The following is a 26,490-nucleotide window of genomic DNA, read 5'->3' on the forward strand; positions in this document are numbered from 1 at the left end:
ATTATTATTATTATTATTATTATTATTATTATTATTATTATTATTATTATTACTATTATTATTATTATCATTATTATTACTATTGTCATTCCTATAACTGCTTTTGTTTTGGGGATATTATTAAATGCAGTTTCTTTTGTTTGTTTCAATTAGTTTACTTTTCAATTTCATCACTTTTTTATTAATTAGTTGTTATCTTGATGAGCATTTTTGTCTTCCTTCTTCTGTTGTTAATTTTTACGTTCTTTTCAATGTTTATTTTTATATATTATTTTTTGTCCGTTTACTGGCCTATTAATCTCTCTCTCTCTCTCTCTCTCTCTCTCTCTCTCTCTCTCTCTCTCTACCCCGCGGAATGGCGCACGCAATATCATGCATTCCGCCACATGGCAAAAAAATTCCCACACAACCCCAAAAATTTCACAGACAGACACACCCAACCATTTTTTCCCCCTTTTTTTTCGGAACACAATCCATGCCGCCCCCCCTTGCCCCCCACTTCCCCCTCCCCCCCGCCATGTAGAGCTGAATGTGTCATCAGGAATAATTATTTTGCCATTACTGGGGTGCATCAATTAATTAGTTTTAGTTTATCGCGTATCGCAAATCCATCAGACGTGCCGGTGGCGCCGCTCATCTGAAAGTGATATTCGGCTTTTCAATGTTTCCTCGCTTTCCTTTATCACATCTTGTTATTACTAATGCGGCGACACACACACACACACACACACACACACACACACACACACACACACACACACACAAGGAAAGGTGTGTGTGTGTGTGTGTGTGTGTGTGTGTGTGTGTGTTAATATGCGACTGACAACCACCACCTGCCACCATCATTCCCCCCCACCCACACACACACACACACACACACACACACGGTCCGCTTAGGTACCTCTATCTCCCCATTCAAACACACACACACACACACACACACACACACACACACACACATACAATAAAAACAAACAAACATACATATATACATACAGATGAAGTGTAAACAATGAAATAGAGGGACACACACACACACACACACACACACACACACACACACACACACACACACACACACACACACACACACACGGCTATACCTATTCATCTACAACAAGCCTTTCATCCTATTTTCTCTATCGCTTCTCTTTGTTTTCTTTGTGTTTTGCTATTCGAATTTATCTTTCATATACACCAAAATATTTCCCCTCTTTCCCCCCTTTTAAATATTTTCATACATTCGTTTCAATATGTATTTCCATCTGATTCACTTATTCGCTCCACGGCTGTTCTGTGTTTTTTCTCCTATCTCCTTCATCCCTCTCGTTCTCTCCTCTTTCAGCACCATTTCATTCTCTGGTAATTTCCTTTTCATTGGACTAAAGCAACTCAGGTTATCTTTTATCCATCAAATATCCATCTATCTATGTTTCCGTTTTCCACATTCTTCACATTTATCATCTCTTCATCGCTCTCCTTTCCTCCTATTCGGCCTTCCTTCATATACTACTTTGTTCTTTTCTTTCTTCTCCTTTACCTTACCTCCATCTATTCCCTTATCCTCTTCTGTGTTTATCTCTTTTCTCAGTGTCCTATTCCGTTGTCTCTTCTCCTTTCTCCCATCAAGACTGCCTTCTCTTTCCTTTCCTTTATGCTCCTCTTCTCTGTTCACGATTAATGCCCGTCCTCTTTCATTCACTTCTATTTGCTGCTTCCTCGTTTTATCTTCCATCTCGTTCTCCTCTTCCTCCCTAGCCGTTCATTTAAGTTTTGCTTCTCTACGATCCTCTCCCATCTACTTATAGCCGGCTCTTCACCGCCTATCTCCGTCCTTTCCTTATCATTCTTCTCTTATTGTCATCCCTACCCCTGACACCTCCTCCTCTTTCTCCTCCTCCTACTCCTCGTCCCTTCATTTCAACTCCTATTCTTCAATCCTCTTCCATCCACTCACAGCTGATCTCCCTCCTTTTCCTTGTCATTCTTCTCTTCTTGTCATCCCCGCCCCTGCTACCTCCTCCTCCTCCTTCTTCTCATCCCTTCAAATAAACCTCTCTCCATCCGTTCTCTTCCATCCACTTACAACCGTCTCTTCGTTTATCTCCCTATTTTTCCATGTCATCCCCGCCCCCAGCTACCTCTTCCTCCTCCTGTTACTGCTCCTCTACTTCCCCCTCCTCCTCCTCTTCCCCGGGCCCCTCCAGCAAGTATTTAGCCTCCAGGTCGTCTCTCCAAAACTTGTGACTTGGAGTACATGAGGGAAGAGCCACACGACTTTTGTGCCGAGCTGAAGTTTGCCAGACTCCTTCCTCGCCATTATTCTCCACTCGAGCCAAGTTTACGTGCCATTAAAACACAGCGCAGTCCCTTCCGCAGAGTTTTGCCCCATTCTTCATCCCATTCTTCCCCATTTCCCGGGTATTTACGGCGGTTTTGTTCGAGGTTTTGTGTTCGCTTGTGTGTTGTGTGTGTGTTTCTTTCGTTTCGTGTTTTTTTTTGTTTTTCTGTTTTCTTTTCGTATGTTCACCTTCCTTGTGTTTAGTTTTCTGTTTTTTTTTGGTGTTCCTCTTCTTATTTTCTTTCCAAACCTCCTTTCTACCTTTTTTTTTTTAGCTTTCACAAATGACTAACTTCATTCTACTATTTTTTCCTTACCTTCGTTTTTTTTAGTTTTGTTTTCTTTCGTCCATCATGTTCGTGTTTCGTTTTTTCTCTGTCTCCTGTGTTTCTGCTCTAATTTCTTCTTCCAAACCTCTTTTTTTAACATTTTTCTAGCGTTCACAAATGATTTCAACTTCTTGCTACTTTTTTCATCCTTCAACTATTCCTCCCCCTAATACACATTTTTTTTATCAACCAAATCCAGGCACTCAAGAACTCCCCCTGAACGATGCAATGAGAGGAACACAGCCGGAATAAGGGTCATTTTAGTGGTGCTCGGAAGGGTTAGGAGAGGGACGGCCTGTTTGGTTTAGTCCGTGCTCCATCAGGGGGTCTCTATACGTTTTCTGTGTCTACCTTGTGGTATTGACGCGCGCTGCCGGTACAAGTCGAGGTCGGTTTGGCAGGGCTTGTGTTGCCTGTCTGCGGTGGTGGTGATGGTGGTGGTTTCCTACGATGTTCTTCTCATTCTCGTAATAACTGAAGGAAGAACGAATAGGTGGAAAGGAAAGGGAAGGAAGGAAGATAAATGTGCAGAATGTGTAGAAGAAAAAGAAATAGATAGATATTTGATATATAGAATGGAACCTGAGTTGTTTTAGTGAAAATATAATGAAAGGGAAGTGGTAAGAGAATGAGATGAGAAATGCAAGTCAGGGAGGAGGAATCGAACCATGACCAGCGAGATAGGAAACCAATGCAAACTATTTAGCCAATAAGTCAGATGTTCGTAATGATGGTGGTGGTCTTAGTGAGAGTGGCGATGGTGTTAGGTGTTATTGGTAGTACTGGTGATGGTGGGAAATGGGTTGTTGCTGATGGTGGTTGCAGAGGTGCTGGTGGTGTTAGTGGTGGTGGTGATGATTGCGTTTGAGGTGCGTCGTTATTGTTGTTGTTGATGTTAAACTGAAGATACTTAGATGCTGCTTTACAATAAATGATGTGAAAGAAAAACTCACAAAAGAGCTGATGATAAAGATGTATGTAGTAGGAACGATCTCTTTCTCACACACACACACACACACACACACACACACACACACACACACACACACATACGGACCATCAATCACGCCTGGGAGAAGGAAGAAGCGGTCAGGATGAAACCAATGACTGATAAGGAAGACGAATCGGAGTGATAAGGCGAGTTATCATGTTGGAGGAGGAGGAGGAGGAGGAGGAGGAGGAAGAGGAGAACATGCAATCGTAGTGGTGGTAGTAGTAGAAGTAGTAGTAGTAGTAGTAGTAGTAAGGAGGTAATAAATATTAAAAAGGTTCTTATATATCGTAAATACTACCAATAATTCTCTCTCTCTCTCTCTCTCTCTCTCTCTCTCTCTCTCTCTCGTTGTGACTTACTTTTCCAGGAACACACACACACACACACACACACACACACACACACACACACACACACACACCAATATTTCCTTCTATCGACAAAGATATCTCGCCTTTTTCGATAAGATGAAAAATGTGACGCAAGGAAGAAGGAACGAAGAAAAAAATAGCGATAAGAAAAAGGAATCTATGGAAAAACGTTACAGGGAAAGGCAAAAGAAGAAGTAATTACGGGATATAAAAATGAAACGGAGATGAGGAGGAAGGTAAAAAGGAGAGAAAGGGAGGATAAAAAATAAAGAAGTATCCCATGTAGTAAATAATTAAGAAGGAAGAAAAATGAAGAAAATTAGAAGATGCAGAGCGTGATAGGGAGGAAAATAAAAGAAAGAAAGAAAGAAAGGAGGGAAAATGAAGCGGAGTTACGATGGAAAAACGAGATAATGAGAGAGAGAGAGAGAGAGAGAGAGAGAGAGAGAGAGAGAGAGAGAGAGAGAGAGAGAGAGAGAGAGAGAGAGAATGGATGGCATAACAAAAAGGAAAAGAAAAAAAGAAAGATGAATACAAAGAAAATAATAATGATAAGATGAATACTAAGATGAATAATAAAAGTATATGAACAAAATATGAATAATAATAAATGAATAATAATAACATGAATAATAATATGAATAATAACATGAATAGGATAAATGAATTGCAAAGGAACCAAGGGTGCCACACTCCTACCTTATCCATTAACATTTTCGTGAGGGAAGAGCGGCCAGGACACAAGAGTTCCTCGGTTAATCCGGCAAATTACGCGGCGGACGAACTTCTTACAACGAAGGGCGTCGTACGTAAGCTTGGCCGATCTCCGCCGCGGCCATAACGTTGCCGGAAGGAAAAAAATAATAAAAACGCGATATTTTTACTTGTGTGTGTGTGTGTGTGTGTGTTCTGCAAAATCTGTAAAAAAGAGAAAAATAAACGAAATCTTGAAACTCTCTACTCCACTAACACAAACTTTCATTCTCTTTTGCGTCCTACTTCACGTCCTCCTCCTCCTCCTCCTCCTCCTCTCCCCGATATATGTATTCCAGCGAGACTGTTCATTGGTCGTTAAACTTCCGCGAGGCAAAATATAGTAGGTGAACTTTGTGAATCCGAACTTGAGCTTGAGCGGTAAGTGGCGAACGTCGAGAGAACTTGCTTGCGACCCATCTAACAGAATGGAGGATGAGGATGAGGAGGAGGAGGAGTAAAGGAAGAGGAAGAGAAGCATGAGTGGAAGTGGAAAGTGAAAGAAGACGACAAGAGATAAGAATGTGGGAGATAATGAGATGAGAGAAATAGAGAAAGGGCTAATGAAAGGAGAGTTAGAGATAAGAGATAAGGATACGGGAGAGGAACGAGGAAGGAGAAAACGTAGAACAGGATAAAAAAAAAGTTGTAGGAGTTTTGTGTTGATTTATGAATGTGGAGGAAATTAAAATAGAAAAATAGAGTCTGAATGACTAAAAGAAAAATGAAAAATAGTAATCAATGGAAAATGATGGAAAGAATGGAAGGGAGGGAATGGAAAGGCCAAGAAGAAGAAGAGGAAGAAAGGAAGAAGAGGAGAGAAGGGATGAAGGAACGAAGTAAAGAGGGATGAATGGGAGGAAAAAAATGATATGTAAAGAAGGTAAAATAAGAAGGGAGGAAGGAAGGAAGGAAGGACGGAAGGAAGGAGAGATGGAAGTAAGGAAAGAAGGAAAGGGTGAAAGAATGAAGGAACGTAGGGGAGGAATAAAGACAAAAAAACAAAGAGCGGAAAGAGAAAGGAAGGATGGAAGGAAGGAAGGAGGGAGGGAAGGAAAGGAAAGGAAGAACAGCGAAAGTTAGGTATTAATTACCAGAGGAGGAGGAAAACGGGAGGAGGAGGAGGAGGAGGAGGAAAAGGGAGATGGAGTAGGAAGAGGAGTGGATGGAGAAGGAAGAGGGTGATGGCGGAAGAGGAGGAGGAAGAGGAGGAGGAGGAGGAGGATGGATGAGGAGGCGGAACCGAGGACTTTGAGTACTTAACCTTAATCCTGAAACTCAAGAGGAATCAGATCCCCTCTTGTTAAGGCGAGTTAGGCGGCGGGCGGAGTTAACATCGCATCACTAAAGTTGGTTCACGGAAGAAGTAAATAAATCAAGAACTTTTCCCGATATTATGAACTTTACATTTCCTGCCCTTGACTTCGATTCCCTTCCTATGTCACGTTTAGTTCAGCTTTTATTTATTTATGTATATGTATTTATTTACTGTTTATTTTTTTGTGATTTTTGCATCGCATGACATTTGGGGAACTATTGGGAGACTGTCTAATTCACTATAAAGAGAGATTGGTGCATTATAACCTGTATTATATTGGTCTCGTGTACCTCAGTATATTGCAAAAGGCCACAGAGTATCCTTTTTTTACCTAATAACCATGAAAATATTACCTAACCTTAGAGAGCGACATTCCTACATCTGATTTCTATCATATGTAAGCGTAACCATGGGGAAAAATATGCTAGTACTTTATATTCACAGCAGACATCGTAAATATAAACCGATAACATACTTTAGTCCCGAACATGACATACATTCCTTATATAAAAGTCTGCGGCGTATGTCAACCACGTTTCATTATCGCGAACTCTACATGTTATATTCACTTCAGCTTATTTTTAATCTTTTCCCTTTACATCCTTTACAAGAAAGTCTGCGGCGTATGTCATCCACGATTCATTATCACGATCTCTACATGTCATTCATTTCAGCTTATTTCTATCTTTTCCCTTTATCTATCACGTCACATTCTGTTGCATATGTCTCCTTACGTCTATCTCATACCTAGAAATAACCTTCACCTCCACACGCTGCACTAAAAAAAATATATGGCACAGACATATATAGAGACAGAGACAGACTAACCTTAATCTCTACGTTACAACGGCGCCTTTATTTATACCCTAGCTACCTCTAGTGACCTCTACATAATCCTACGGTGAACTCGATTGTGTGTGGAGGGATACTGTAAAAGGAAAAACTAACAGGACACAAACACACCTTAAGCCTTACGTTATGCTGGCACCTTTATCTATACTGAGACTCCATTGACCTCTACAACCTCTACAGTATCGTGCGAGTGTGGCGTGGAGGGGCAATCGAGTTTCAGCACTCACCAGCATGTGTCGGTGATCAGCCTCAACAGATTCATAATGCAGGAGGGCCACGCGGGGCCATGGCCGGAACATAATCATTAATCACGTAACATTTTCATGGCAAATGTCCTAAATGTGCATCCTAACAATACATAAACTATTTGTTAATCAGTGCATTACAATTATCCTCTGCCCAAAAGCGGCCCCACACACACACACACACACACACACACACACACACACACATGCACTGTAAACATCATCAACAGCATGTAAGGCCTTGTAAACAAACTCCCGGACAAGCCAATTACAGATCACATCCAATTCCCGTCGCGTTAGTTTAATTAGCCACTCGCCCTTGAAGCGAGGACGCACTTATTTATAGTCTCCAGCATCGACTTTATTCTCTCCTCACATCACCTCGCATCACTTCCCTTATACACACTGCCACACCGGCCGGGGAAAGAAAAAGGTGGAGGGGGATGGAGGAGTGGAGTAGGGTTGAGGGATGGAGGGAAGATATGTTTAGTTTTAGTGAGGTGGATGCGATGGGAGGATTACAAAGGGAAAGAAAGGGAGGAATAGATACAAAGGGATACTGAATAAGAAGAAAGGGGTGAATAAGGATGTGGTACAGGGAAGAATTTGTTGGTTAAACACAGAAAGTAATATTAAATGAGAAGAGGAAGGGAAAGAGAGGAGGACAGAGAGGGACGGAGTCGTTAAAAATGGAGAAGATAGGAAAGAGGAAAGAAAGACAGGATAGAAAGCGCAGGAAGAAGAGAAAGGATGAATACATAGCAAGATACAATATGATAAAACCCGATATATAACGAACGAACAAGTAGCACATAACGAAAAACGAAGGAGAATGTACGTAAAGTGATCATTGCCAAGATGAGAAAAGAGGTTTAATTTAGAGTTGGTAATAATATGACATAGAATTATATTTAAGTTATCTATAAGGGGCTTGAGAGAGAGAGAGAGAGAGAGAGAGAGAGAGAGAGAGAGAGAGAGAGAGAGAGAGAGAGAGAGAGAGAGAGAGAGAGAGAGAGAGAGAGAGAGAGAGAGAGAGAGAGAGAGAGAGAGAGAGAGAGAGAGAGAGAGAGAGAGAGAGAGAGAGATTTGCAATGGTACCTTCAACAGTATGTAGATAGGAGAGCGAGGAGAGAAGTAAGCGAAGAGAGGAGAGGGAAATAATATAATAAAAGAGAAGAGAAAAGATGAAATGTTCGAGGAGGGAAAGACTTTTGAGATAGCGAGGGAAGTGAAGGAGGGAAGTAGAGAAGGACGAAGGGAGGAAGAATGCAAAGGTCTTGTACAGCAGAAGCGGAGGGAAGGGGAACGAAACAGGGACAAAGGAAGGGAGGAGGAGAGAAAGATGAAAGTGCAAGCAAGTACGAGAGAGAGAGAGAGAGAGAGAGAGAGAGAGAGAGAGAGAGAGAGAGAGAGAGAGAGAGAGAGAGAGAGAGAGAGAGAGAGAGAGAGAGAGAGAGAAACGGGACAGAGAACCAAGATACTTTTAGAACAGAATGAAAAAGACTTTAAACGTGAGAACATAACATCAACGCGTTGATGCCGAGTAATGCCACACAGCACAGAAGCAGAACAAGCAAAACATGGCCAAAAGATGCACGAGAGAAACGATAAATAAAAAAAATATAAAAAAAACTCAAAATTCACGAAAATTAAACACCGAGAGATGGATTATTAAAACTCCCCTGAGGGTTGGCTTACCTGCTTTGAACACTGTGAATATACAAGAGGTGTGTCAGAGGGCAAACTCAACAAAAATAAAAAGTTAAATTGCTGCTATTACATCTATTGTCTCGCTACCTACCAATAAACATGAATTTATGCGCTCCAGGCCAAACAGTCAGCCAGTCACATAATTATTACACGTCACAGAGAGCCTGGCATTTGTTATATATTGTGTACAGTGAAGCAAAAACCTTGTGTGTGTATTATGTTAGGACCTTGCAGGATGATGGATGGAATTGGCTCTTTTTTCTGGCAATGAATGGTCAGGTAGATATTATCACCTGTACATCGAGATCACGTGACGGAAAATTGAAAGTATTACGTATATATGGACTGCCTATATGAATTTAGATTTAGTGAACAAAGTATCTAAGTCTTTCTGAACTGTATAACGAGATCGCGTGACGGGGAAGTGAAAGTATTACATTTTTATGGGTAGGCGGTGGTTGAGTGGTTAGCGTGCAGGCCCCACATTCACCGCGTGATGGACGACGTGGGTTCGAATCCGCCGAGTGGGTTAAGACTACCCACATGCTGTCCTGAAGACCACCCATCAACCCGGACTCTAGAGGAAACCGTCCAAGTGGATCAAGAACGAGCTCCGGGAGGCAGCATGAGCCAAGAAAAGATTGCGCCACTATAAAACACTTGCCTGCGCCTTGACAGGCTGGGGCCGACTACAATCCAGGCCCCTCAAGAAAGCTACCGGCGCAATAGGCTGGCACGTAATAAAAAGGGACGGCCAATTTGAGTTTAGATTTAGTGAACGCAAAAAACTAAGTCATATCTTCTCAGTGGCTTAAAAAAATATATATGTGGTCGAAAACGGATCATAGGAAACTCTACATGACATAAAATATAAAGCTGAAATGTGAACCAGAAAAAAAAAAAATCGAAATGTAATCAGAATTGAGCTAAAACACATGTCTGAATACTGAAGGATCGGAATAAATAAATACACATAAAAACTCATCCGCGTCATTGACCGGACAAATTGCATATAGTAATTTTAGACTACCAACGTTATTTTTTTACAGTAGAGGAGGCAGCACCGTTTCCATCCTCCAGTTAGATTTCCCTTTATTACTGTCATTCAAATTCCATATTCCTCTATCAAGTTTCCACACTTCTCTTCATCCTAACCCTTTCCTGAATGGATATACCTTTCATTTTATACTTTTCTTTTTCAATCCTCTCGCAAACGCAAATTTAGTCAACCTTTCCTGTTTCACTGTCATTCCAACCCTCTGTTCGTCTACTCTTTTATCATATTCCTTTTCGTCCGAATCTTCTCTTGAATGGATATGCCTTCCGTTTTATATATTTCTTTTCAATCCTCTCGTAGACACAAACTTAGTCAACGTTTCCCTCTTTGATTGTCAGTCCAACCTTCTGTTCGTCTACTCTTTTTTTTCATATTCCTTTTCGTCCTAATCTTCTCTTGAATGGATATGCCTTCCGCTTTATATTCTCCTTTTCATTCCTCTCGCAGACGCAAACTTAGTCCACCTTTCCCCGTTTCATTGTCATTCCAACCCTCTGTCCCTCCTCTTTTATTTTTTATATTCCTCTTTGTCCTCATCCTCTCTTCAATGCATATATTTTCAGTTTTACGTTTCGCCTTTCACTCTGCTAGCCAGTGTAAGCCAGTTAACTTTTCTTTTTTATCTATATTCTTTTTTTTTTTTTCTATTTACTGTACTCGTCAATGTTGTAAATTTTAGAGCTTTTTTCAGCACTTAATAAATTGTCTTTCACATATACAAACAAACCTAGTTTCTTTGTTTTTCTACTTCATTCCTTTATCCTTTACCTATGCACTTCTACCTCCTTCTCCTCCTCTTCTCTATTTTCATTTTCCTCAAATATTTGATTTCACTTCACTCACAGAGACAAAGTAGCTATTTTTTTTCATTCCCTTTACACTTTCCCTACACACATTTACCTACTTTTCCCCTCCTCCTCCACCTCCTCCTCCCTCATGAGTCCTGTCCGCCTTGTGTGTAATTGTATGCCATTTGGATCACATCTATTCCTGCTCCGGAAACGTATTCATGCCCCGCGCAGGTAGATTTGCGGAATATGTAAATCTGAGATAGTAACAGGTGTTGCCACGCTCCAGGACCCTCGCAAGGTGTGTGTGTGTGTGTGTGTGTGTGTGTGTGTGTGTGTGTGTGTGTGTGTGTGTGTGTGTGTGTGTGTGTGTGTGTAGGGAAGGGTTATGCTCTGATATGAGTGGACAGAGGAAGGAAACAACGTAGACACACACACACACACACACACACACGCACACACACACACACGGCCCGGTAGCTCAGGGGTAGAATGTCTGGCTCACAACCAGAAGGACCGGGGTTCAATTCCCCGGCCGGGTAAAGATAAGTTGGGTTTATCTTCTTTCACGTGTAGCCCCTGTTCACCTAGCAGTGGGTAGGTACGCGACGTCAGGCAAGGAGTTGTGACCTCGTTGTCGCGGTGTGTTGTGTGTGAGTGGTCTTAGTCCTACCCAAAGATCGGTACTACGAGCTCTGTGCTCTTCCGTAGGGGAACGGCTGGCTGACCCGAGAGAGACTCGCAGCAGACCAAGAGGTGAATTACACACACACACACACACACACACAGAAGGATGGTGCTCTGACATGAAAAAACATAGATAGATAGATGGCCAGGTGTATATATGAATCTGTGTTAGCGTTTGAATATCTTCTTCCACACGTTCCCCGTCCCCCTCGCCCCCCAACCCCCCAGCGCCGCAAAACCATGAGTGTATTTACCAAACTCCATTTACTTCAGAGCTCCGCCAGTCCTCTTCAGCGGGGGACTGACTCGCTCATCCCCGCGGCTGTGTAACTAACGCCGTATATTTACTTCTCCTACCTCATTCTTCTCCCCAGGTAGATCCCCCTATTCCTCCCCTCTTACAGGACTCCCATTCCTCCTCCATAACAGTTCCCCCTCTCTCTTCCCCCCTCATCGGGTGCCGCCCCCTCACAAGTGCCGCGGATCAAAGGCTTAATCTTGCATCTGTCCCTTACACACGAGGCTGCCAAGCTAACGCCCAGCCTCCCTTGCGCGGCCACACCCTGCCTGACCTGCCTCACACAGCCAAACCTATCTAACCCACGTCACACCCAGTCTATTCTCCGTCTCTAAACAACACAACCAGACATAGCCACACCACGTCACACTAACATGCTTTTCGTCTCTCGGCCACATAGCTACACTCAACTACAGCGTCACACCGAGTCTATTCTGTTAACATAGCAAGTCACTGCACTCTCTTAAAGTCATACAGTCACATACTGCCACGACGACGAACGAAGACGAGGAGAAAGAAAGGGAAAGATGCAAAAAATAAGAAAAGCTAAAGAGAATAACAGGGAGGAAAGGAGGAGGAAAGAGGAAGGGAAGAGGGAGGAAAACCGCCATAATAGTTTGAACATGCCTCTGTAAGTAAGGTTCATTCCTCTTATAACCACACCCAACCACACCAAATCATACCCTGTCTACACCACCACTCTAAAGGCCACCTAACCATACCTAGCCACACCAGTTGTCCCTTCCAATATATATTTACCCGAAGATAATAACCGAAACATCGCTCTTTGACTCTTAAAGCTCTACCTCCCGCTCAACGGTTTATCAATCTTTATCTTCTCTTCTCTAGTCCTCGCCGCTGCTCCTAATCGCGTAACAAATGACAGTTAATTTACTCTTTCTCAAACCGGATCAACACCAAGCAGATTACCGCTCGAACCTCCTCAATCCACCTCAAGCTTAAGAAATCGATGACTTGAGGCGCGAGTTGTGTCAGGAGGAATTAGGCGAGAGAGAGAAATACGAGCAAGTCCTTCAGTATTTCGGCAGCGCTTCGGGAGTCCTTAGCTACGAGTTGTTTCTGAAGGGATTTCCTCGTCGTCCTTCTGCTCCCTGACTCTCATTTTTTCCGGGACAGCCATTAAGGGTATATTTCGGGGTCGTAAAAGAAGTGTTCGGTGGACTTTTCATTGCTTTTCATCGTTATAATCTTTTCTTTTGGAGAGAGAGAGAGAGAGAGAGAGAGAGAGAGAGAGAGAGAGAGAGAGAGAGAGAGAGAGAGAGAGAGAGAGAGAGAGAGAGAGAGAGAGAGAGAGAGAGAGAGAGAGAGAGAGAGAGAGAGAGAGAGAGAGAGAGAGTTGCTGCGTCAGTATTCCTCCGTTCCTCATCCTTCTACTAATGCGACTTCTTGATACAACAAAAAATACATAAAATAAATAAATAGATAAATAAATAATAAATAAACAAGTGAATAAATAGCTTTCTCTCGCAAATATGATGAAGAAAACGGAGCTAAGGAATTGTTACACTAATGGCAGAGATGAATACGGCAATATGGACAGGATTTGACGGTTTTCATTCCTTTCAACTTTAAGGCTTTTATTAAATTTACGTGACATATATTATAGGAAGAAAGATACGAGGTCACTTAATTCCATCTCTCTCTCTCTCTCTCTCTCTTTTCTTTCTTTTTTTCTTTCTTTCCTTTGTTTGTTTCTTTTTTTATTTTTCTTTGTTTTTTGTCTTTCTTTCTCTCACTTTTATATTCATATATCCTTTTTTCTTTTTTTCATTCTTTCTCGTTGTTTTCTTTCTTCTTTTCTCGTTATTTATCTTCTTCTTTCTTTCATTCTATTTCTAGTTCTCTCTCTCTCTCTCTCTCTCTCTCTCTCTCTCTCTCTCTCTCTCTCTCTCTCTCTCTCTCTCTCAACATGACCCCTCTCTCCCTAATGCTCTCTAAACACTATTTTTTCCCCTTCCTCCCATCGGCCTCTTCCTCTCTTCTCCTCCTCCTCCTCCTCTCTTAAAAGCTCCCTATTTATCCTTATTTATCCTCTCCATTTCCCATTTTCTTTCCAACCCTCCTCGTGTACCCATTTTAGCTTTATTACCTCATAGTCCTCGCTCACTCTCTCTCGCTCTCTTTCTCTTTTTCTCTCCCCGGGCTGGACACACTTTTCCTCTCTCCCTCACTCTCTCCACACGGCCTCTCAACGCATTACTCTTTCCTCTTTATCTCCAATATCTCCTCATTATCTCCCCTTTTTCCCCCTATTAATTTGGGGGGTGTTAGACTGGATGGTTGTCTTCGCTTCTGCCTTTTTGTCCTCCTTCTTTGGATGTGGAAATAGTTGAAAAAGTAAAAAAAAAAAAAAATATGCAGGTAGTCTCGTTATTTGTTAAGACTTTCTGCTGCCGACTCTCCTAGGTTTGCTTCTCCTCCTCCTTTTCTTCTTCTTCCTCCTTCTTCTCCTCCCAATCCTTCCAGGAAGCACTAATCTTGCGTCTCTTCCTATTCTTCTTTCTTCTGTGTTTTAACTTCTGTCTAGTCTTGTCCTTACCTTTAAGCTCTTCCTTCTCCTCCTCCTCCGTCTCTTTCTTCTTCCTCTCTATCCTACAATCAACCACTTCCTACTCTTCCTTTTGCTCCTATACCTTTCTTCTATACCTTCTCTTCATACTTTTCCTGCTCCTCTCCCTTCTTTTCTCCTCCTACTGCTGCTTCTCCACTCTCTTACGTCTCTTCAAACTCTACCTTGCTCGCTTCTTCCTTTCCTGCATACTCCTCCTCCTCCTTCTCCTCTTTCTCCTACTGCTTCTCCTCCTCCTCCTCCTGCAGCTGCTTCCTCGTGTCCAGCCGCCATGCACTCATTACAGAGGGGCGCGAAGGCCAAAAATACACGCAGGTGGTCGCGTCTCCGGAGCATAAGAGGATTGGTGCGCTTATTAATATTTGATCAGACTGCGGAGCGGACGGCCAGCGCGAGACAAAGCAGGAGCGAGCGAGGGCGAGGCGAAGGGGAAGGAGATGATTAAATGAGCAGGAGCATAAAGGACGCTCGGTATGCAAATGCGAGGGTTAGACGGTAATGGAATATACATGACACAACATACGCTGCTTAATTGGGGATAAAAGTTAGGTGCGATGGGGAAAGTGTGTGCGATGGAGAAGAAAAGGAGGAGGGATTGAAGGTGAGGAGGGGGAAAGACGAAAAGGGGGAGGAAGAAAAGGAGATGAAGGAGGAGGAGGAGGTAGGTGATGGTATTTGTGGGTGAGTAAAAGTAAGTGAAGTGTTGAGGTTGGAGGAGGAGGAGGATAAAGAAGAAGAAGAAGAAGAAGAAGAAGAAGAAGAAGAAGAAGAAGAAGAAGAAGAAGAAGAAGAAGAAGAAGAAGAACAAAAAGAGAGAGGAGGAGGAGGAGGAGGAGGTGGAGGTAAATGAGAGTGTTTGTGAAAGAGTAGATGGAAGAAAGTAAAGTGCTGAGGTTTGAGTAGGAGGAAGAGGAGGAGAGTTGAGGTTCCAGAAGGAGGGGGAGGAGGAGGAGGAGGAGGAGGAGGATGAGGAGGAGGAGGAGGAGTGTCAGTGGAGGCTTTAGTCATGCGTCCCTTTCGTGCCCTGAACATTCTGAATACAAATACTCCCTCAAGCGACGCCCTGCTATTGGAATTTCAGATTTTTCCCTTTTTTTCCCTTCCCTCTTTCCCTTTCTTTCCACCCAAGCTATACGTATACATTTTTTCTAGCTCTCTCTCTGCGGGGAGTTCAGTTCTTTATAGTTTTTTTCTCCTACCCTTTCTGTATGTGTGTGGGAGGGGGGGGGAGCGTGTGTGTGTGTGTGTGTGTGTGTGTGTGTGTGTGTGTGTGTGTGTGTGTGTGTGTGTGTGTGTGTGTGTGTGTGTGTCAGGCATTCGGAGTGCATGAATGTGGTATCGACACGCTCTAAAAACAATCTCTCTCTCTCTCTCTCTCTCTCTCTCTCTCTCTCTCTCTCTCTCTCTCTCTCTCTCTCTCTCTCTCTCTCTCTCTCTCTCTCTCTCTCTCTCTTACCCCTTTCTTTATATATGTTCAACGTAAGAGAAACCTTTAAATACAGCTCTAAAAAATACTAAGGAAAAATATATACGGGAAAAAATATACAAAGGAGATACGAAAAAAAAAAATACTGCACTCGTAAATACAAATAAAAAAGCACCAAATATACGCAATTTAAACCACTTCTATGCGATTTTTTGTTTCAAGCGGGGAGGTTCATCTATGTACCTTTTTGCCAACCTACACACACCTGGACGCCCTTCGTTACCTGTATCGTCTCTGGAGGTGCTGGGCTGGCAGGTGTCTTGTTTTGTCCTGCCTGAAGCCCCCGAGGTGACGACCGAGTGGAGGGAGGCGTCACTTGCCCTCTTTGAAGCCTGTGTCTTTTGCCTCTCCCCCTCTGAACTCCTTAATCCCTTAGAGACTTCACTGGGCTTGGATGTCGACGCTTTGCAGAGGACAGGGTCCGAGGCTGCAACGTTCCTGACTGGGTTCGGTTTGTAGTCGAATATAGACCTGCTTTTGAACCCTTTGCCTTGATCCGCCGTAGTAGAATCCGATCCTTTTGCGGTAGAGTCCGATCCTTTTGGGGTAGACTCCGATCCTTTTGTGGGTTCGGAACTCGATTTGGATTGTGGCTTTCCGTCGTCTTCGTTTTTTTGGGTTTCCGCTTCTAGGGAGTTGAGGTTTTGGGCGGGATCGGAGGAGATGAGCGGCGCCAGTTCGGGGAGTTTGGTGAGGTCTAAATCGGACGTCTGGCTGGACCTGTTTTCGACCTTCTTGCTGCCTCGGTCCGCCTTCTTCTTGTGCTTGTGTCTCTCGTCTCGCTTCCTTCCGTCGCCGCCTTTCCCGGGTTTCGTTTTGGTCTCCTTCGCGGTTTCCTTTTCCTCCTCCATCTTCTCTTTGTCCTCTGCATTGCACCCAAAGACTTACGTTCATGACACAGACACTCACACACACACACACACACACACACACACACACACACACACACACACACACACACACACTCTCTCTCTCCCATACTCTCCTTCTCTCTTTCAGTTTTGGTCTCCCTGGCTTCCTTTTCCTTCTTCATCTCCTCTTTGTCGTCTGTATTGCACCCAAAGACTTACGGTCATGACACAGACACACACACACACACACTCTCTCTCATACTCTCCTTCTCCCTCTCTCTTTCAGTTTTGGTCTCCGTGGCTTCCTTTTCCTTCCTATTTCCTTTGTCCTCTGCATTGCTCCCGGAAGACTAACGTTCATGACACGGACACACACACACACACTCTCTCCCATACTCTCATTCTCCCTCTCTCTTTCAGTTTTGGTCTCCGTGGCTTCCTTTTCCTCCTCCATCTTTTCTTTGTCCTCTGCATTGCTCCCGGAAGACTTACGTTCATGACACGGACACTCACACCCTCACTCTTACTCTTACTTTCTCTCTCACTCTCACACTCAGAATTGGTCACCTTCGCGGTTTCATTTTCCTACATCTTCTCTTCGTCCTTTGCACTACACCCGAAACACTTACATTCATGACCGGAACATACAAACTCTCTCTCTCTCTCTCTCTCTCTCTCTCTCTCTCTCTCTCTCTCTCTCTCTCTCTCTCTCTCTCTCTCTCTCTCTCTCTCTCTCTCTCTCTCTCTCTCTCTCTCTCTCTCTCTCTCTCTCTCTCTCTCTCTCTCTCTCTCTGCTGCAATATGACACGGCAAGGTTCGGGTTTTTGCGAGCGCCTAACACAATCGCAAGGTGTTCCGTCAGCCGCAACCCTCCGCGCCAAAACTTTGCTTAGACCTGTCACAACTTTGGCGGCAAGGGAGGGAGGGAGGGAGGAGAGAGAGAGGTGGGAAGGAGAGGGAGTGAGAGGGGGCTACGCAGTTTCAGCCTCTCTCTGCCTCCCTCTCCCTCTCCTCCAGTTTCTTCTCTTTCTTGACATTTTTCTTAACTTCTTTTTAGGCTCGAAATTATATAACGCTTTATCTTTTTGAGAGGTTGCTTTGTTGTTCATTTCTTTAGAGTCGCAGGAAAGTTTATCTTGGCGTAAAACATGATTTTCTTTTCATCTTCAAGTTTAATTATTTACTTTTTTTTTGTCAAACGAGACTCGGCTCTTAACAAGTTCCGAGTAAGTGTATGACGTGTCTCTTACAAGAATTTGTTGTTTTCTTTAATAAATACATAAAAAAAGGTGAAGCGGGTGAGTTTTCTGCCCTAGACAGCCCTAGTTGTTGTGAATAGGGTTTTGGCATCATAAAGTGTTGAGCCGTTTAAATAAAAAAAAATAATGGACACTTCCTTAGAACACACAAGAACATCACCTTAAGCATTACACGCATTTGAAAACCCTGGAAATAAGAAACGTAAGACATGATAAAGTAAATAACAAAAGTAAATAAATAAAGTTAAGTAAACAGTGGAGAGTGTGGTGTTAGTGCTTGGTGAGTGTGTGTGGGCGGTGAGTGTGTGTGGGCGGTGCGTGAAGACTGAGAAGGCTTAGTGAGTGTCTGCTGTTAGTGCTTGGCGAGTGTGTGTGGAGAGTGATGTTTTTGAGGGTGTGTTAATGTAGGGTGAGTTTGTGTATTTGAAGGCTGCGTTGGTGCTTGTTGAGTGTGCGTGGGCAGCGCGGCGTGAAGGGAGTAGCGGAGAGCCGTGTTAATTAATAGAGGTAACTTGTGGTAGGGAAAGGTTAGTAGGGTGACGAGAGCTGTTAGTGGTGGAGAGCTATGTTAATAGAGGGAAGCTGTGTTAGTGGAAGAAAGTTTGTGTTAGTAAGGGAAAGCCGTGTTAATAGAAGAGAAGGTTGTTGTGCTGTGTTAGAGGCGGAGAACAATATTAATGTAGAAGAATTGTGTTAGAGCTTGTTAGTGGAGAACTGTGGTAGTGAAGCAGAGGTGTGTAGTGGAAGAGAGCTGTGTTAGTGGAGCTGTGTTAGTGGAGCTGTGTTAGTGGTGCTGTGTTAATATAAAGTAAAGCTGTGTTTGTGTGTGTGTGTGTGTGTGTGTGTGTAGGAGACAACTTCACATGACAGACTCCTGCGTACCTTGCGAGAGGAAATTGGGCTGCTGGTAGGTGTCGTCCGGGTGGTGGTCCGGGTAGTGGGGGGTGGGGGGCGCCACGGGGGGGTTGGTGCTGTTGGCGGAGAGGCCCCCCACCCGCCTGTTGGCCGCCAGGAGGGGGTGGTGGTGCGAGGGGCCGCGGATGGGCACCTCAGGGGGGGCGGGGTCTGGCGGGGTCCCGGCCGCGTCTGAAACAACACAAACAATTTAATTAACATGAGAAAGTTTAGACTGATGTGCGAGAGGAAACATTTGCAACACTTATTATATACGATCATAATTACATGCAAGAGTTTCCTTACAACAATATTAGTAGAACATGGTCAGTCTTTTTTTTCATAATCCGAAGCTTCTTTAGCCAACCAACTGATGCGAGGGAAACAGGTAAATGTGTGTTTAATGAGGATACAGACAGGTAAAGGCAGTTTTGGGGTCGTGTAAGCTGCCATGGCATAATAATTTCAAGTAAGGTGTTAGTTATTTAGAATGTTTAGAATTATGGATTAGGAATGGAAGGAACAGGTAAATATATGTGTTGAATTAGGATACAGACAAGTAAAGACGTTCCTGGGGTCGTATAAGCCAGCACGGTATAATAATTTCAGGTAAGGTGTATGTTAGTTGTTGAATGTTTGTAATTAAGGCTCAGGTATGAAAGGAACAGGTAAAGGTGTATGTTTCAGGAGGACAGACATGTGGGGTGCTTGGTAGTTGTGTAAGCCAATATAACACACAATAAACTTCATGTAGGGGAAACTAATCCGTGAAAATAACAGGTAAATAATTAAGTGTTGGTTCTGGCTGCTGGAAGTGAAATTTAACATGACACAAAATTTCTTCTTACCACACTGTTGGTTTAGTTTCTCGGTGGTGGAAATTACAATACAATACAAAGAAGTTTCGCGGAATATATTTAAACACACAAAAAATAGTCTTGTATATGAAAGAGATGGCACTGAGATGAAGGTGTTCTTTGTTTACTGAGATCGAGTTTGCTGTCCCGTTTAGATTAAAAGTCTGTTGGTTTCCTAAATATTAATACTAGTGGAAGTTTCATACGAGTTACCGCTACAAAACACAGTACAATCTTAACCCAGGTGCGTCAAAATTGTTGCCACTCTAAATATTCAACTTGTAACTCATTGGCCATTACAAGGAAAATATATAGGGCCGTATTACTAAACATTTCGTCGCCCAAGTTCACATATTTGCCAAGGCTTTCGTAGGAGTTTTGGGCATTTCCAGGGGTAGTTTTATGACCCTAGTGGTAGTGTGACCTTCCTTCTGTACCGTGAACCTAAAGAAACACTCATTAAAACCCGACTGATCCTCTCTTTGACCTTTATAAATACCTGATGTGAGAAGCGAAGGTGTCTTATAATATCGACCATATACTAAAGCAAGCTTCATACGAGGTACCGCCACAGAGCACAGTACAATCTTAATCCAGGTGCGTCAAAATTGTTGTCTCTTTAAATATTCAACTTGTAACTCATTGGCCATTAAGAGGAAAATATATATACTCGTGCAAGTTTCATACGAGTTACTACCAGAAAACACAGTACAATCTTAGGCCAGGTGCGTCAAAACTATCGTCACTCTAAACATTCAACTTGTAACTCATTGGCAATTACGAAGCAACTATTGATAAAAAAGACACAGCAACAAATGACTCACCACGGCACAGAAATAATCAATGTTGGACAGTTACACTCCCTCCCCTTCCTTGTATAATCACCCTTCCTTTAGCTAATCTCCCTTCCTCCTTCATCCTCCCCTCCCCACCACCACCACCACCACCTCCTCCGTGCGTACTGGCTGCAACTACACGGAGAGGTTTCCTGTGGGAGGGGAGAGCGGAAAAGGGGGCCAGAACAATGATAAAGGGAAGGAGGGGAACACGTAAAAGATAAAGCAAATTCAATTAAAACGAAGGGGACGGAACTGCCGTGACAATGACGTCATACGAAACGAGTTATGAAGGAAAAAGACGAAAATGGATGACGGGTCGGAAGGGAGGAAGAAAGGGAAAGAGTAGGAGGAGGAACGAGGGAGGTGAGGCACTAACTATGTAAAGGAGAGAACTAGAAGGGGAGAGGAAAGAGAGGAGAGAAGTCAGGAAAGGAATGATGGATGAAAGGAAGGATGGAAGGAAGAATTGAAGAATGGAAGAGAAGAGGAAAAGAGGGAAAAGAGGGAATGAGAAACGTAAGCTAGAGGAGGAGAATGAAATGACAGATAGATAAAAATAAAGGGAATGAGAGGGAAAAAAGCAAAACGGAATGACGGAAGAGAAGACAGAAGGAAAAGAAGTCAGTAAAGAGAAAAGAAGGGAAAGGAGGAAAAATAAAGAGAAGAGGAAGAGAGGGAAAAGAGGAAATGAGAAACGTAGGCTAGAGGAGGAGAATGAAATGATAGATAGATAAAAATAAAGGTAATGAGAGAGAATAAACCAAAAGGGAATGACGGAAGAGAAGATAAGGGAAAAAAGTCAGTATAGAGAAAAGGAGGGAAAGGAGGAAAAATAAAGAGATGGAGAAAAAAAAAGAATAAACAGAGGAAGAAGGGAGGACGAATATTCTACATAACAAACAATAAATAGAAAAAGTTAAAGAAGAGAAACGAAAATACGAAAGGCGGAAGAGGAGAAAGAAGATGAGGGGTAGGAGGGGGAGGAGGAGACCAGTGACGTATATCTCTTCCCTGACTCCCTCCTCCTCCTCCTCCTCCTCCTCCTCCTCCTCCTCTTCTTCTCCTCATTTCTTTCCTCCAGCGTTGCATTTGCTCGGCTACCGGCACTGTTTGTCTCACGATTTATCCTCCTCCTCCTCCTCCTCTTGTTCTTCCTCTCTCCGTCTTCTTCTCTCTCCTCATCAGCCTCTTTTCCGAGTTGAACATCCTCCTCCTCCTCCTCCTCCTCCTCATCTTCCTCCTCCTCCTCTTCCTTGTAAGCTGCACTGGCTATCTGACAACTTACCAGATCTCTCTCTCTCTCTCTCTCTCTCTCTCTCTCTCTCTCTCTCTTCGCACATTTAAGACAGTGCTTCGTCGCGTGTTTCAGAATAAATCTCAGGATATTTACTGCGTCGCGTGGCCTTTTAAATAGAATAAAAATTAAATACGCGATGGGCCGGGTCTTAACTACTTTTGGGGGGTGTATTTTTTTTTACTGCTGCCGTCTTGTTTGTTCTTCTTTCTCGTTTTTCTTCTCTCGTTTTTTCGGGTTTCTTTTTCCTCCTTTTCTTTGCTAGTCTTATAAAAATGCGAAAAAAAAATGAGGCGTTTGACTTTATTTTTTCGATTTTTTTTTATTTGATCTTATGCTTCCTCCTCCTTTTTCCTCTCCCTTTTTTGTTGTTCTTCTTCCTCCCTTTTAGTCCTTTCTCTCTCGTGCTGTTGCTGTTATCCTTCCTTTCTTTTCCCCGTTCTTCCTTTTGCTGTTCTTTTTCCTCCCTTTTTGTTCTTTTTCTTTCTTGCTGTTACTGTTTTCCTTCCTTTCTTTTCCCCATCCTTCCTTTCCCTGTTCTTTTTCCTCCCTTTTTGTCCCTTTTTCGCTCTTCCTGTTGCTGTTATCCTTCCTTTCTTTTCCCCGTTCTTCCTTCTGCTGTTCTTCCTCCTTTTTGCTTTTCTTCCTCCTCCCTCTTAACTATTCTTCTCTTCCCATTTCCTTTTTCCTCAGGTCTTGCACCTCCCCCCCTCCTCCTTTTTAGCTATTCTCCTTCCTCCCTTTTTTGCTTTTCTTATTCCCTGTTAGCTTTTCCTCTTTTCTCTTCGCTCTTCTCTTCTTTCCTCTCTTCTTTTCTTTCTCTGGCAAATTCACGTTGAAAAATACGAAAAAAAAAAAAACGAAAAAATAAAATAAAAACAGCACTGAAGTCTATGTGTTGCAAAGGTCGACACACACACACACACACACACACACACACACACACACACACACACACGCAAAAAAAGCCCCTTCCCCCCCCACACCCTTCTACAACCCCCCTACCCCCACCATCTACACAGCCAAAATAAAAGAAACAAAGCTGGATCGAAAGAAAAGAATCTCCTAAAGTCTATGTCCCAGATGATGAAATTGACATGGCTCGTTGTGGAGGTAAGAGATGGCGGGAGGGAGGGAAGGGATAGGAGGTGCAGGAGGGAGGGAGGGAAGAGGAAAGACGATACAGGGGGTGAGAGCGACATGGAGAGGGTGGAAGAGCAAAGAGAAGGCTATTGGAGGAAGAGAAATGGATTAAAACAAAGGGAAGGAAAGAGGGAATGAAAGAGAAACGGGAGATGAAGGAATAAGAAACGGGAGAAGATGGAAAAAAAGGGAAAGTGACGGGGAAAGAGGGAAAAAGAAGGGAAAATATTGTAAAAGAGGGGAATATGACGGGGAAAGAGAGGAAAAGAGACGGGGAAAGATGGAAAAAGAAGGGAATGTGACGGGGAAAGAGGGGAAAAGAGACGGGGAAAGATGGAAAAAGGGGAAAGAGTGGAGAAGAAAAGACGAGAAAAAGGAAACACAGAAAAAAGGAAAAGGAGCGGAAAAAGAAGGGAAAAAGAAGGGAAAAGGGAAAAGAAGGGAAAAGAAGGGAAAAGAAGGGAACAAAAATAAGGAATGAAGAGAAAGATAATACTGAAGAAAGAGGAAAGATAGTTACATTAATAAAGAAAGAAGGAAAGGAAGAGGCAGGTAAGGAAGGAAACGGGAGTGAAGAGAAAGATACTAACGAAAGAGGAAAGGGAGAGATTCAGAGGTAAGGAAAGAAGGAAGGGAATAGAGTGGAGTAAATAAGAGAAAAGGACAGAATGTAAATAAAAAGAGAGGAAAGAGAGAATTACATAAAGAAAGGAGGAAGGGAACAGAAGGTCGTAAAGAAGGGAAGAGGAGGAAAGGGATAAATGAGAGAGAAAGAGACAGGGGTTAAGGAATCAAATAGGGATAAAAAAAAATATTGTAAAGAAGAAGAGAGGAGTGAATGTAACTAAAAAGAGAGGAGAGAGAGAGTTACACAGATAAAGAAGGGAGGAAGGGATCAGAAGCTAGTAAAGAAGGGAAGAGAAGCAAAGAGATAGATGAGAGAGAAAGAGAGATTGGTTAAGAAATCAAATAAGGATGAAAAAATAATGTAAAGAAGGCAAGAGTAGGAATACAAAAATAAAGAAAAATACGAATACAAAAAAATAACAAGACAAATAATCACAAAAAATAAACAACACGGCACACACACACACACAAACAATTAGACCTCGTGAAAGAGTACAGAACAAAATAAAATAAATAAAATAACAAAATAAATAAATGAACACTAACTAGGCCCAGAGAATAAAAGAAATTAAAAAAAAAAAACGTAACAAAAACACGTTTCATACACGCAGCAACATTTTAATAATATCGGCCGTTCGTTATGTCCCCCACTGACTCTACATTTAGCATTACTCTTTACTTATTTATTCATTTATTTATCTATTTATTTATTGTTGTCTTTATTTACCCGTTATGTACCTGTTTATTAATGGCATTCGGGTGATCTGTTATTATTTACACTATTCATATTTATTTATTTATTTATTGGGTTCGAACTTGGGGTGCATGAATAACACACACACACACACACACACACACACACACACACATACACACACACACACACACGCACACACACACCGCCCTCCCCCCATGGCTTACTTCAAAACAGAAATTCCATTGCAAGTAAATTCCGGGGAAAAGATATTTAAATCCACGAAATAATAGCAACATAAACAACAACAAAGAGGGGGGGAGGAGGAGGAGGAGGAGGAGGAGGAGGAGATGAACCAGATGAACCTAACTCGCACCCTCCCTCTTTCTTACCTTCATCTTTTCTCTTCACCCCTTCCTTTCCCTTTCTTTCTTCCTTCCTTCTTTTCCTTCTTTCTCCCTCGCTCACTCACCCTCCTCTACTTTTTATCCCTCCCTTTCCCTTTCACCCTTTCTCTACTTCCCTTTCCCCGTTACATTCTTACCTCCCTTTCTTCCTTCTCTTTTTCTCCTTCATCCTTATTTCCCTCCTCCCTTTTCTTTTTTCTCTCTCCTCATTTATATACTCCCTTCATATATCTATCTTTCTCTTTCCTCAACTTCATTCATCCGTACCTCCCTCATCTTCGTTTCTACTTTCCTCCCATCTCTCCACTTCTCTCCCTCCTTCCCTCCCTCTGAACAAAGGTGGAGGAAAGTGAAAGTGATATTACTCGATGCTTCTCCTAACACAAATCTCGAGAGACTGATGGAGGGACGGAGAGAAGAAAATGGAGGAAAGGAGGGAGGGAGGAGGGGAGAGGGAGGATATGGAAAAGAAGATGAGGAGGAAATGGAATAGAGGAGGGAGAGAATAGAGAAGAGGAGGGAGGGATATGAGAGAGAGAGAGAGGAGGAGTAAGGTAGGAAAGGAAGAAGGGAGGACATGGAGGAGAAGAGGAAATGAAAGAGAGAAGGGAGAGAGAAGATAAGAGGAGGGAGGGATATGGAAGAGAGAAAAGGAGGCAGGTAGGAAAGTAAGAAGGGAAGAGATGGAGGAGAGAGGAAGGAGGACATGAAGAAGGGACAATATGGAGAGAAAGGAAGATATGGAGGAGAGAGATGATATGGAAGAAAGGGAGGAGGGAGGAAAGGAGGGAAGGGTTTTAGGAGTAGAAGGGAAATAGGGGATTTAACTTGAGGCATGAAGGGGGAATGTACAGGAAGATAATGGAAGGGAAGGGGAAGGGAAGGAGACGAAGGGATTACAGAGGAAGGGGTGAAGGAGAGAGGGGAAAAGAATTAATAAGTGACAGTAATACACGAAGAGGGGAAGAGAGGAAAAAAGAGATAATTTATAAAGAGATTGAAAGCAAGATACGGGACATGGATTAAGAGGAGGAGGCGAAGGAGAAGGAGGAGGAGGAGGATAATCATGAGAGAGAGAGAGAGAGAGAGACATGGGGAGGCTTAAATACTTAAAACTTTCTACTTCCAACCCCCCATCCCCCTTTCTCTCTCTCTCTCTCTCTCTCTCTCTCTCTCTCTCTCTCTCTCTCTCTCTCTCTCTCTCTCTCTCTCTCTCTCTCTCTCTCTCTCTCTCTCTCTCTCTCTCTCTCTCTCTCTCTCTCTCTCTCTCTCTCTCTCTCTCTCTCTCTCTCTCTCTCTCTCTCTCGGCGAATCATATATATTTATTGTTACATTTTTTTCTCCCCCGTGGAAGTGGAATTCATTCTTTCATTATAGCCAGGAGCGCGGCGTGGCGGGCGTGGGGTGTAGATAATGCAATAATCTCCCAGGAATTGGCTTCGGAATTAACTGCGATGAGGGAGCGCGGACCGTCAAGGCGCGAGAGTAGAGGCGGAAAACCTATACTAATGTCACCCTTCCATGAACCTTATTGGAGGGGGTGTGAAGGAGAGACCCAACCCCGAGCCGATCCCTCTTTTTCTCTCCCTCTTTCTCTCTTTCCCTCCCTCTCTTCCGCTCTCTCTCCCTCCCTCCAGTACCCACACTGTTTCTCTTTTCTCTCCCGGGCGCTCTCTCTCTCTTCCCCTCTCTCTCTTTTTTTTCTCTCTCCCTCCCTCTTTGCCACTGTTGTCAATTCACTTGGTTTAGCTTCCCCTCCGCTCTCTCTCTCTCTCTCTCTCTCTCTCTCTCTCTCTCTCTCTCTCT

General features: G+C 43.1%; 1 protein-coding gene across 6 annotated transcripts in view; it reads right to left on the bottom strand.

Annotated features, from left to right (window-relative positions):
- Nucleotides 1–26,490, bottom strand: part of LOC127000431 (teneurin-a-like) — a 382,877-nt gene that overhangs the window by 217,441 nt on the left and 138,946 nt on the right. For 5 of the 6 annotated variants that reach the window (XM_050864152.1, XM_050864150.1, XM_050864149.1 and 2 more), the window contains one exon: nt 18,812–19,015. In XM_050864152.1, coding sequence (XP_050720109.1) covers nt 18,812–19,015 — 204 coding nt within the window. Of the gene's footprint in view, nt 1–4,734; nt 5,029–18,811; nt 19,016–26,490 lie in introns of those variants that run through there. The other variant, XM_050864153.1, reaches the window with a different exon arrangement.

The sequence above is a fragment of the Eriocheir sinensis genome, chromosome 18 (genome assembly GCF_024679095.1).
Source record: "Eriocheir sinensis breed Jianghai 21 chromosome 18, ASM2467909v1, whole genome shotgun sequence".
NCBI classification, from domain to species: Eukaryota; Metazoa; Arthropoda; class Malacostraca; order Decapoda; family Varunidae; genus Eriocheir; species Eriocheir sinensis.